Source organism: Heteronotia binoei, chromosome 4 (genome assembly GCF_032191835.1).
Source record: "Heteronotia binoei isolate CCM8104 ecotype False Entrance Well chromosome 4, APGP_CSIRO_Hbin_v1, whole genome shotgun sequence".
Taxonomy (NCBI): domain Eukaryota; kingdom Metazoa; phylum Chordata; class Lepidosauria; order Squamata; family Gekkonidae; genus Heteronotia; species Heteronotia binoei.
This window is the reverse complement of record NC_083226.1, coordinates 49,799,680-49,812,551: the sequence shown is the minus strand read 5'-3', so window position 1 is coordinate 49,812,551 and position 12,872 is coordinate 49,799,680. Positions and strand designations below refer to the sequence as shown.

Sequence of the window (12,872 nt, the reverse complement as noted above, 5' to 3'; positions counted from 1 at the left end):
TAATGTCCTTGCAGATGAAAGCATATACCAAATTATCATTCTATCTTATTTTCAAAATGTTTCCATTTGTAATCCCAACAAAAAAGAGTCTGGTGCCTTCTTAATATTATATCCCAAAATTTTTGAAATCTCTTGCTAAATCATTTGCCAAAATTGTTTTGCCTTTTCACAAGTCCACCACATATGGTAGAAAGATCCTTCTTGTTTTTTACATTTCCAACACCTATCCGACATGAATTAATCCAAAACTTGACTAGGAGACGTACTAGGAGCCTCAAGTTCATTCACTGTTTCTATGGTGGCCAGGAGGTTGCAGCGGAGTGACAAGACTTTATCTGCAAAGAAGTCCGCGAATGCCTCACAGCCTATATCCAATTCTCTAGCATTTGGTATACCCAACAGAAGGGTACTTAAAAACCAAATTGACCTAAACAATTGTGCTGGGCACAGATTCACAGATGCAATCATGGTCATAAGATATATTTTCTTAGCAGCCTTGACTGCCACTTCATAGGTTCTCATATACAACCTAGAAGCTGTTCTTGTTGCTTCGTAAAGAGAATCAAAAGGGCTGCATTTCCCCTGTCTGTCTCCCAGTGAAGGTAATGTCAGGTGACCAAGGCAGTTTAAATACCAAAATCAGTCCAGAAGCTGGATTAAAATAGAGTTAGCTAATTTATTTCTTCTAAGAAACCTGGAGTTCATCAGCCTCCAGCGCTCCACCTCTCACAGTTACAGGTATATTTGCTGTCAGCCAACAGTAATTCCCTATAGTCTGCACTTGCATAATCATTGCTGAAGGAGGGGCTTCACACCTGTCTGTTTCAATGATGGCTACATACCTCCTAATCTAATGAAGCATTCACTAACTCCTGAAATCAAATGAGCAGTTCCCACCACCTAAATGTTATAAACCATAAAACACAAGAGTTGAGCAAAGATTTGTTAGACCACGGATTTTGTGCACCTCTACGGCTGCAATAACTGAAAATCATCCAAGCAACTGTAGTTAAACTGTGCTCTGATAACATTCTGGAATTGTTTTGCAGAAATAGTGGCATTGAAGTCATGACAGATGTGAGTAATTGTATCCACAAAATAACAAATGTGTCATATTTAGCTACTGAATTTTCTAACTTTATGCAGTCATCAAAGGCTGGACATCTCTACCACCATCCAGAACAAAGGTGGCCAAACTGTGTCTCGGGAGCCACATATGGCTCTTTTGCACACATTGTGCGGCTCTCAAAGCCCCCACCACCCCATTAGCCAGCTTGGAGAAGGTATCTATTCCACAAGCCAAGCCAGCTTGGAGAATGTATTTAAAGTTAAAGTTGCTTTATTTCCACCTCTCCCTCCCCCAATCTATTTGCCTTAATCCCTCCCTCCCTTCCTTCATGTCTTGTGGCTCTCAAATATCTGATGTTTATTCTATGTGGCTTTTACACTAAGCAAATTTGGCCATCCCGAACCAGAATATCACAGCTAGATGGCTGTGCACTGATGCAGTGATGACAGAGAAATATGAACAGTTTGCTACCATCATTGCCACAGATTAGACATGCGTTTGGCACAGGTTTTTCTTCTGTTGTGTTCTAGTCATCTGCCTGTCTGTGTCATTGACCCTAGCTCTTCAGTAAACCATGAGCAGAATGGGTTCTGTGAGATGGCAGAGGGCACCTAGAACAATAATGACCTGGGTCATCTCCAGATATTGCGTGTTGATCCAGTGTATCAACATTCTTGTCATGTCAGCAAGAAAATCCCCAAGGGCCATGAGAAATCCATCTGTATGCAAAGATGAACCAAAGGTGAGAGTCCATCTGTCTGCAAAGATGAACCCTCTTACAGAAGTCCCAAGTTTGTGTGAGCATAAACCCCACCAAGTGATGGTTATTCCATGGCAAAGAGTTATAGAAATGTTCTCCACCAATAAACAGTACAACGTTTGTTACATAAAGAAAATTAAATACAGTATAGGACCTACCACATGTTTGGGAACCCTAATGCTTTGATAACTCTATGGCTGTCTTAGTATCCTTGACCCCAGAGTGGCCTCAGCATGAATCTTATAAGTCCCCAAGGGGTACAGAATAATATACATGAAATAGTTTGAACACTGAATGCCCTACAGAAATGTGAATTATTATCTACTCATAATATGGTGTCTATACATAAACATCATCTTAGTGAGAATCACATGCTTTGCTTGTCCAAAGTCCCAGGTTCAGTCCTTAGGGTCTTCTTTATATGACCCTTAAAAGTTTTTCTCAGTTATGGTACAATGTTGAGATAGGTGGACCAACATTATCAACTCAGTGTAAGGTCGTTTCATATGTTTGTGTGTGGGAAATTGTTGTAGAAACGCTACAACAATTGATGTATCTGATAGCCAAATGATTAATTGAAGCATCTCTATGAATGAGTCTGGATTTGAGAGAGTACTGAAAACTGGACAAAACATGTATCTGTGACTCTATAGAAAACATTTACTTCTCCCAAGAGAAGAGATCTAGCAAAAGATGTGCAATCTTTATTAACAGTAAAGCAATAATCTTTGCACAAATAAAATATTTGGTGTTTGCACCCAAAATTTAACTGAAACCTCCCCCAGATTGAACAGCATATTTTTTTAAAAAAAATCTCTTGAAGACTTGCTGATTCTGTGGATTGTAAAATCTCTGCTTGCATTAGTCAGGTTGAAGTAATACAAATATACAGAGCGTTTTTCTGGCTTGCTTGCTTCATGGACTGATTTGGGTCGTTTTGGAAAGAAATGCTAGCAAAAGAATGCTTAAATAAACAAACACTTGAATCAAGCAATTCTCCCTCCCCCTTCCTTTAAAAAGGAAAAAAGAAACATCGCCTTGGTCTGTTATGTGTTTCTTAGTAGTACTAGGATCAAATACTGAGCAACTAGTGGTTTTGTCAGAGCAGCAAGCAAGGGCCTGGACTCACCCTAGTCTTGTTTGTAGCTCCGCAGGGAGGGGTAAAAGGGAAGGGCAGCCTTTTGTCGGATGGAGGGGGTGGGCCAGGCAAAGCGCAGGAAGCAGGCCCCGCCCTCAGCCTGATGCTGGCCCTATGAGCTGTCTCTGGGGTTAGTCAGACGGAGGGCTGAGAAGCAGCTACTTAGGACCCAGCGCCACCGCCGCCTGCCCTCTTTGACCATCGGATTGCTTGGCCCACCCTCCCAGCCCTTTATTTAGGTGTTTTTTCATGGGTTGCATATGGGTTGTCTTCCTGATTTTCTTGTCACAATTTGGCAGTATCAACATGGGGCTGGATCCATTCTCAGGAAATCGACCTGCATGCTCACTTCCGGAGTATGGGGATCCCCTTAAAGGATCTTGGTGTGAGGGGCAACTGATGTGCCCAGCCTCAGGGGCATATAAACTGGGGGATTACCCTCACGCTCAGGTGGCAGGAGAGGCCACCTCTGGGCTTCTGCCCTAGTGGAATCCCAAACCTGCGATCCCAAGGTAACCAGCGGAGCATGGACTGGCAGGCAGGTAAGTTGATGAGTGGGATCCTTACCCATGCTTTGCCAAGGCTTACTAGAGCTGTAACCAATAAAGTTGTGGCCAATTTTATTCCACTTTTTCTGAAAATGGTGTGTTTGTGTGTCATTTTAATTGAAACTGTAAATTAAACTAGAATGTATTAGTAGGGTGAAATTTTGCCTGACTCGCCCCCCCCCCTTGGTGCTGGAGCCACAAACACATCTATTTCTTGTACTCAAATTGCAAGGTGTTAATGTACTTCAGTCGTGTTCCAGTCATTCCCCAGCAGCACTTAACTGAAGAATCCTTAATGATAATGGCATTGGGATATTTGGGCTGATGTGTGTGTCTATTGCTGGAGACAAATACTTGATGGATCCATCAGCATGGGGATCATTGCGACTTTCTCCTCCCCCGGTCCCTTACAATCCTGAGAAAGTTGGGTTTTGGAACTGATGAAGGACCCATGTGGACTAATAGCCATGTAGGTTAGTTGAGAAGCTGTACTGAGGAGGGCTCCAAACCTCTCATCTCTTTCACAAGTATATTTCCATTGTTGCCATAGGTTATGAGAATGATTTGTCAGAGACTGCACTGGGTAGGGGGCAAAACCATATGGATCCCATCACCCTGGGGTCACAAGGGGCTTCTGGTGTGAATGTAGCATGGCAAAGATCCATGGCTGGTGAAGTTTGCAATGGCAAATGACAGTTGTTAGTGCCACTGAACTTTTGTTTTGCAAAAGAAATAGGATTACTTCACAGCAGGGCCTATGAGTGGGCCCCTGGTAAGCCCTCAGGCATCAGCATCCACCCCACCTCATCAGCTGCTGATGCTGGCTCTGATAGATAGGTTTTGGAGCTTTTACATTGGTTAGAAAACCTGCAATACTTATTTAACCAGAGGTACTTGCACTGTTTGTAACACCTCGTTGTCTATGTCCAGCCCACATTTAAGCATATTATGTTATAAATGCAGCAATTAGCTAATTTTGTCTGACCTTCTGAATTTGTCCTTTCTTTCCTTCCTTCCTCAGGATTGTCCTCCAGAAGCAGGTGATTTTCGTACCCAGCAGTGTTCAGCCCATAATGACGTCAAGTATCAGGGACAGTTTTACGAATGGCTTCCTGTCTTTAATGATCCTGACAACCCATGTTCATTAAAATGCCAAGCCAAAGGGACAAGCCTTGTTGTGGAACTGGCACCTAAAGTCTTGGATGGAACCCGATGCTACACTGAATCACTAGATATGTGCATCAGTGGCTTGTGTCAGGTAAGGGAAGAATTCTTGTGTTGCTTTTAATCTTTTCTATATATTTTCCTTTCTTTCCCTTTGTTCTTTACTTCCACACTTCCACTCTTTTATGTTATTTGTTGGCATTTGTAAACACCTGCCAGTTCCACTCACCTCCTTGTCAGTCATGAGTGTGGAGCCAATTGTTTGACAGGCTGTTCAGATGTGTCCAGATTAATTCAGATGTATCATTTGCATGAGTATGATGCTTTCTTATACAATTACACTGCTTTTTTTTTCTGCAGCCACCTTCATTCCATTCATCTCTCACCTGCTTCCAATTTTATTAAAAGGCACATAATTAAAAGAAAATAAATTCAAGTTGACATGTTTATCAGTTGAGGTTTACTACTAGTGTACCAGATAATCTTGCCTTCATTTCTTATTTCTTGAGCAGATAGCCTTGACTGCATGGGTACAAAAAGCAGGCAATGCAGTCCAGCCAGTACTGGTCATCTAAAGGATACATCTGAGTACATAGGGGATGAGGGGATGAACTGCCATGCATCAATGCAAAAAGACACTTTAAGGACCAGACACTTTAATGACTCAGAGAGATACATGCCTCAATGAACAATACAGAAAGATGAATGCACACACTGGGTAAAAGCAGCTGCAAAGTGCATTGACTTGGCCATGAAGAACAAGAGGCTATCAAGCAAGCACAAAGCTGCCTGAGAACCTCAACTGTTGTGGTCAAAATTGCTATCTGATCAGGAGCCCATCTTGTGTTGAAGGGTCAAGCTTGGTAAATTAATCTAGTTATCAGGAAGATGGAGGGGTGAGATTCCTCATGCTTGCGATTCCTCTGCTTTTAATGTTTAATGCATGAGAGCTGTCAGAGCTATCCTATTGACTGCTGTTTGATAGGCCTTGCTTGATCTAGCAAATCATTTTTGTTTTTATTTTATAATTTGTTTAACAGATTTTACATCTAATTTTCTGCTCTGAAAACCTTTGAAGCAACTAGCAATCAGTGAGCAAAAGCAGTGACTATTCAAAACCAAAACAACATTGGTCGTTTTCGCACTCACCTTCCGCCGGCGCGACCCCCCTTTTCACCGTGCAGGATCTGCGCGGATTTCGCACTAAACGCTGCGGAGCAGCCAGAAAAGCTGGAAGCTCCCGTCGCAAAAGCCGCACAAACGCCAAACTGCTTTTTGGCGGTTTCAGTTTGAGTGGCTTTTGCGCCGGGAGCTTCCGGCTTTTCTGGCTGCTCCGCAGCGTTTAGTGCGAAATCCACGCAGATCCTGCGCGGTGAAGAGGGGGGTCGCGCCGGCGGAAGGTGAGTGCGAAAACGACCATTGATAAAACTACCTATAAATCTTTTTATTTCCAAAAGCAATTGTCTCTTTATATGATGGACTTTAGTTGGTGCCTGATAGATGTCTGCACAGGCACCAGGAGAATCTGTTCAGGGAGAAAGTCAGGGTGGTCACAAAATCCTAGATTGGATTTCATGATCCAATCTAGATTTCTCCTCTTCCACTGGATTGAAACCTAGGCTATGGAACTTCCTATGAGCAATCTGATCAGTGTAGGCATGAAGTATGCCTTAACTTGTGTTTGGTCATATTTGGATCAAGTTTTCCTTCACTTAATAAGTTTAGTAGGACATTTCCAAGCAAATCCATTCATTGCCTGCCAGCACCTGAAAGGCCAGTGGAAGGAAAGTGAGGGGGAATGGGTCGCACCAGCAATGAACTGATTCACTTATGTCAGTTCTTGCAAAAATCAGATGTTTTGGCATTGGAGGGAAGTGCCACCAGTCATTCTGTCTCTTCTGGATTTCACCAGTAGTGATATCAAGCATGTCAATCCCCACCCGCAAAATGCCTGGGATCTATTAAATAGTTGAAGGGTGTGGCCTGGGAGCCCTATTAATAAAAGTTCTCTGCCAAAGATAGACATTAAGGGAAAGACATAGTGTTGAAGTTTGTGGATGAGCATTTCCCACCTGTGGATTGGTAGAGACAGGGCTAAGCTTATCTCTAGCTCTACAGCCAGTGTGCCAGGACAGAGAAGACCCTCTTCTGTAGCCATTCATTAATGACTCTGAGAAGATCTTAATTAATGGACAGGTTTCCAATTAATGCATGAATTATAATATATTTGTGTTTCTACAGAGTTATTTCATCTAAACCTCAGTCTCATCATGTTTTGGATGTAAATATGAATTTATACTGATTCACTGAATTTAGAAAAAAGAAAGCTTTGGATCCATACTTCTCTGAACTTTACCATAGCTCCACATCCAAGTTTCACAGCTCTGCCCTCCATAATCCTGCATAATTCCTGACATTTTATTAACATTTGGACTGATTTTCTTTTCTCTTTCTTTGGTTTGTTTTCCCCCCAGCTCTCTTTCTCGTCAGTGTTGTGTTCTGACCTGGCACATGTCTTTATTGTTGAGGGAGATGCTTAAGCTAAATGGAATGTGACATACAGCATAGCCTCACTTATCTCAGCTTGTCTGTTAATTAACTGAAACAGGGGCATGTCTCTCGGTTTCATCCGAGGACATAATGGCCTGAAAAGCAAGCTCTATATATTCAGGGAACCCCATTATTGGCTGCACTGCAACTTATTAATGAGAGACTCCAGGGGCTATGGGTTTTTTTTAACTCTTATTATTTGGCTAGTGTGCTGTAGTTTAGGACAAGATGTGAATTTGGATTGTTCTCTAGTATCACCCAGTCTGTGTGCCAGATTGTATTGGACTGAAACCGGACTGCCTTTAGATCCAGCTGCTGCAAACTACACTTTTCTGAGAAAAGTCTTTCCTCAGAAAACTGCTAATGAAGAACACCCACCATCAAAGGACATGTAATTATTTTCACACATTTCTGTTTAAGGAGGAATAGAGCATACAGGGAGGACTAGTGTAGCATAATGTAGGAATCATGTATTATGGATTCTCATGCCTTTCCCATTTGGAAGGTAGTGCAACTTGCTTTCTGTTAGAAATACCACATTAGAGTACATTACTGTTTTCTAAAAATGCAGAATTAGCTGTTTCCCTGATGTGAGTTCTGAACCCTGTGGTCCGTCATAGCTATGCTTCCCTCCAGTTTGAGAAACTAACTTTTGGGGACTGCCATCCTATATATTATGGCATTCCCAGGCATATGCCTTAGATATTTAGGGAATGTGGAAGCCCAAGAGTGTCCTAGATGTTCTCTACTGTTTCAAAGAGCCTGTTTGGCAATCTGGTTTACTGAGAAACTGGGATCTATTAAATAGATCAGCAGAACTACTAGAGCATCAATGGAGGAAACTTTGATCCAAATATGACTGGATGTATTTTCTGGGGCTGTGATGATACTGAAGCAAGCTTACTTTTCCATCACCACTGTATAGGCATGAAGCTGAGCTGTTGCAAGTTTTTGCATTTGGTCCTGGGCCATTTTTGAGGCTGACTGTGACATGTTCACTAGGCAGGTTGCAGATTAATTCACAATAGCTCAACCTAGACCCCACTCATTCAGCAGTTCATTCTCAGAAAGTTATTAGTGTGCTGTTCATTCAGTATTGTGTGGATGCATTTCAGTTATTGTAACCTAAGGATTAAGACAAGCTGCTTCGAGGAATCTGGCCTGCTACATCATTGCTTGACCCATGGCCACTTATATCAAGCTGGATGGAGGGAATTGCTCAGCTGAAAATAAGAAGCAGAAAATCCATTAAATACTTCCTTGATAGAGGCAGTGCTAACTTCCTTGACAGAGAAGGTGCTGGAGCTACTCTTGACGAAGACTTGAACCCCAAATGATGTAAACTTCCGTCTTATAGTGAATATCATCTTTTGTGGCAAAACACTTCAGTAAGTAGTAGCTTAGCAATGCCAGGAAGAACAGGAGCAGTGCAACAATGTTAAGCTTTTCTAGGGCGCTATAACAATCAAATTATTGTGCCCTTCAAACCCATCTGGGTATTAGGGCACCGTATTACTTCTTCGCTCATGTATATGACATTATTGTGCTTCAAAATGTGCATTTATTATGCGCTCACATGAGGGTTCCATTAAGTCTTTTTTCACAATTCTTAGGCAATTCCTTTACAGACTTTTTAACAAATCAATTCGTCACCTTGTTAAAATTCACAGTTTGGAATCTGCCCTCAAATAGCTCTACCTCTAGAATTCACACCCAGAGATACATTTCTACGGATATGTCTGAACTGATCTATATTTAGGGAACTGAACATGATGTTTAAGTGAAATCAATGTTCACAGTATGAATTCATACCTTAAATTCAGACCCTGCTAACCCCACCCGCACCCACACAGCTGACAGACAGAAGCGATGTGGGCTTTTCAGCCTACATGACTGTCCTCCTGCTTTGATGCCAAATATATCTCAGGAAAACATTCCTATTTTGTTCCATGGACAATACTACGCCCTGGATTGTGCAGTAAAGCCCTAAACCAGGAAAGCAAAAACATATCAAGTATACTCTAACCTGTCCTATGAGCCCGCCTGCCTTTGTTATATAGTACTGTGTTGTGTTGTCGTTTTAATTGCATTTTATTGGTTTTGTTATATTTGACTGGTTTTACCTGGATGTAATCTGCCCTGAGCCGCCTGGGAAAGGGCAGAATATAAATTTCCCAAAAATAAAAATAAATAAATAAATAAATATATCCTAAATGAAATTATTTCAGTGGTAAGAACACTGAGTTGGATCCTCTGTTCAATCCCATATTGCCCTTTTCCACTTTTCCTCCTTTAAAAAATAAATAAATAAACAGCTCCTGTCCAGGAAGAAGTAATCACAAAGCAAGGCACAATTTTCGTTCTTTCTGGCCAGCATCCCCAGTGTATGGGTTCTGGCACAGCATGACTCCAGTCCTGGGCTTTCAATGTCATTGTCAGTGGTTTGGAAACCGATAGCTTCTCGGTTAGTGTGTAACACTTTGTTTCTATTCAGTATACAGAAACACAGCCAGAAACACACAGAGACATGGACATTTCTTTCATGCACATGGTTCATGGCAAGGGCCAGACTGGGCACAGGAGTTGTGTGTTTAGAGCTCACAGTGATTTTTTTTTTAACTATCATTTTCAGACATGTGAGGACCCAGTTTGAATCAGGACTGTGGTGTGGAGTAGAGTGGGTTAAACCTTCCCTACAGCACCTTTTTCTAACCTGAAATGATCCTAGGGAGCATCTTTGTGCCCCACTGAGGTAAACTCATAAGGAAGAGTTAAATGCCCCCTCCCTACATGTTATAGTCCCAATCCAAATCAAACCCTTGCATGCCTAAAAATAAAATTTGGAAAATTCCTGGGAGCCACAAGCACAGAACTACAAGCCCATACTGGTTTAACCCTGAATCTCAATAGTTTAGTTCTGCTTCATTTCGAATGTCCTGTGCCCCACTTGGGAGGAGATGAAATATGACAGAAGGGCTAATGATACTCTGGGCATTGAAGGCAGTGTCTGTAGGACTCCCATGTAATCATTGACTTCAGGGTAAAAGGCACGCTGAGTAAAGAGGAGCCTACTATCGTTAGCTTTTCTACAACACTAACAGGGTTGAGCCGTGTTATAATGGCTAACCCTGCCACTCCCTGATCTGCTGCTTGGACCAGCACTGCTGTGCTAGGCTTGTGTGGTTTAGAGGTGTTAGGCACGGAATCAGCAAGCCTGAGCTAAAAATCTTTTCTCTGGAAGTGTCTTAAGAGTCTGTAATTGTTCTCCAATTCTTTGCCTGAGCTGACTCCAGGATTGCATCATTTACCCTCAGGCCTACATTTCAAAACCTCCCAGAGGCATTGCTTTTTCACGGATCTGGGAAAATGCAACCTCTAAACATCACGGCTGTATATTAAGCATGAAGTCCCAGGCAACTCTCCAAGTTAACTATATATCTATCAGCAATTATGTTGATACCACCAGCAACTATACATTGTGTTGTGTCTGAGGGAGGTGAAAATCTGTTTTCACTAATGTGCTCGACACTTAAAGTAGGGGAGGGGTTTATACCTAAAGAAAGCAAGACATGTTTTTTTAAAGCTAGCTTGTTATCAGACCCATAGTGAACTATGACACAGGAAACATGGAAAAATATGCTGAACCTTGCAAAAAAAAATGTTCAGTTATAGAACACTATGAAGTTGCTTGCAGGGAACCCAGTAAATAATCTGCTTAACTATTAATAGTCATCCGACCACATAGCCTGGAGTTTTAGCACAGAGAATGCTCATTTTAAAACATTCATACCCTTAGGGTCATAGAAAATGAGAACATGTCATGTATAATTTCCACAGGTTCAGGAATCATGTCATGCTTCTAATGGTCCAGAATAGATCCTTCATGCTCCCCAATCTCTTTCAGCCTAATTATCTGTGTGTCTTGTCCTAGGTGTCTTTGGACAAAAATTCAGAAGTTGCAAAGAAAGTGTTCACCAGATCAGTCATTTAAGACTGGAAATAAACTGTCCCTTTATCTAGACTCTGCAGTGCAGGCCTATCCAAAATCTCCACATTGGACTTTATATAACTAAAGCATCTATCTGCAAAAGGCAGCCTCACATGAAGCAGGCTGCATGTGAGACTGCCTTTTGAAGAAAGCTCCATGAGGCACTGCCTTTTGAAAATGGCTCAGAAGCTTCAATTAGTACAAAATACAGCAAGAAGATTGCTATCAGAAGTCAGCTGCTTGGAACACAACTCCAAAATTGCATCAATTGTACACGTTACCTGTTTGCTTCCAAGCCCAACTCAAACTGCTGGTCTTTGCCTGTAAAGCTCTTCATGACCCAGGGTCTCCTACTTCTCAAACTGCATTCAGCTCACTCCCATGTGCCAGTCTTAGGACTGTCCATACAGCAAAAGCTAGGTTGCAGGCTGTATAGAAGGTCTAGTCCTTTGCAATGGTCTACTAGAGAATGCCTTCAAGTAGTTACATTTAGGAAAGCATGCAAGACATTTCTGTTTGAAAGTCTATTTGGATGAGAGTCAATTTTTGAGCAGATTTAACTGCATGTTTTTAAATCTATGTGTTTTACATGTTTATGTTCTTGCAACTTGCTGTTGTATTGTTAAACTGCCTAATGCCTATATAGGATACTTATTGATGTGCTTTAACATTCAGTGAAGGGAAGAACTGAATGCAGTTAAGAATTAGAGTTGTCAATCTCCTGGTAGGGTTTGGGTTTGTCTGCATTCAGTTATTTATTATTATCACTATAGTGTAGGGTTCCCGGGTTCCCAGCCCCCAGGTGGGAGCAGGAGATCTCCCTTTTTTATGGGCTTCTGCCCACTGCCATCCAGCTGTCCAGTGGAGGAAAGCCTCACTTTCAACAGCCACAACCCAGCATGACATCCCCAATGTGATGTAACATGGAAGTGGTCATCACACAGGGGATGTTGCACAACAACATTCTGGTACTGGGGGCAAAACTCTATGGTATTGGGGCAAAACTCTATTTGCCTAAGATACCAGAGCATCACCATGCAACATCCCTGGCATGATGACATCACTCCTGCATTATATCATCACATTGGGAACATTGCATTGGGAGTCTAGAGTTCTAGAATTATAACTGCAGATGTCAGTTCCCCTAGAGAAAACAGCAACTTCAGGGGATGGACTCTGTGGCATCAAACCCCTGCTAAATTCCCCTCCCTAACTCCACCCTCCCCAGGCTCCACCCCCAAATATCCAGGTATATCCCATCCTGGAACTGGCAATACTAGCTGTGAGCCAAACTACATCAAAACCTGATGAGGAAAAGCCCAAAATATCTTGATCTGAGAGAACTATGAACAGTTTCTAGTTCTCATAACAGTGAATCCAGCTTTATTAAGAAGGCAAATCAACCCATAACAATATTATTTTACCTCTACCTGTGAAGGACATATTTAATACCCACAGCAAAATCCGTGGTCCCCTAACTGGTTGTTACTTCCCCTGGATATTTTTTCTAGAATCATTATGCTCATTGAGAAAGCCAAATTATAACTCTTCTGGGTGGAAAGAATTTTTTGCTTTGAGGAGCATTCAGTGATGTGAATCCTGCACTTGCACTCTTTATTTACTTGCAGCCAAGATACAGGTTTCCACTTCAGTGA

General features: G+C 41.9%; 1 protein-coding gene across 2 annotated transcripts in view; it reads left to right on the top strand.

Moving 5' to 3' along the window:
• ADAMTSL1 (ADAMTS like 1) overlaps positions 1 to 12,872 on the top strand; it is a 703,777-nt gene that overhangs the window by 420,008 nt on the left and 270,897 nt on the right. For both annotated transcript variants that reach the window (XM_060237245.1, XM_060237246.1), the window contains one exon: positions 4,537 to 4,773. In XM_060237245.1, coding sequence (XP_060093228.1) covers positions 4,537 to 4,773 — 237 coding nt within the window. The remainder of the gene's footprint in view (positions 1 to 4,536; positions 4,774 to 12,872) is intronic.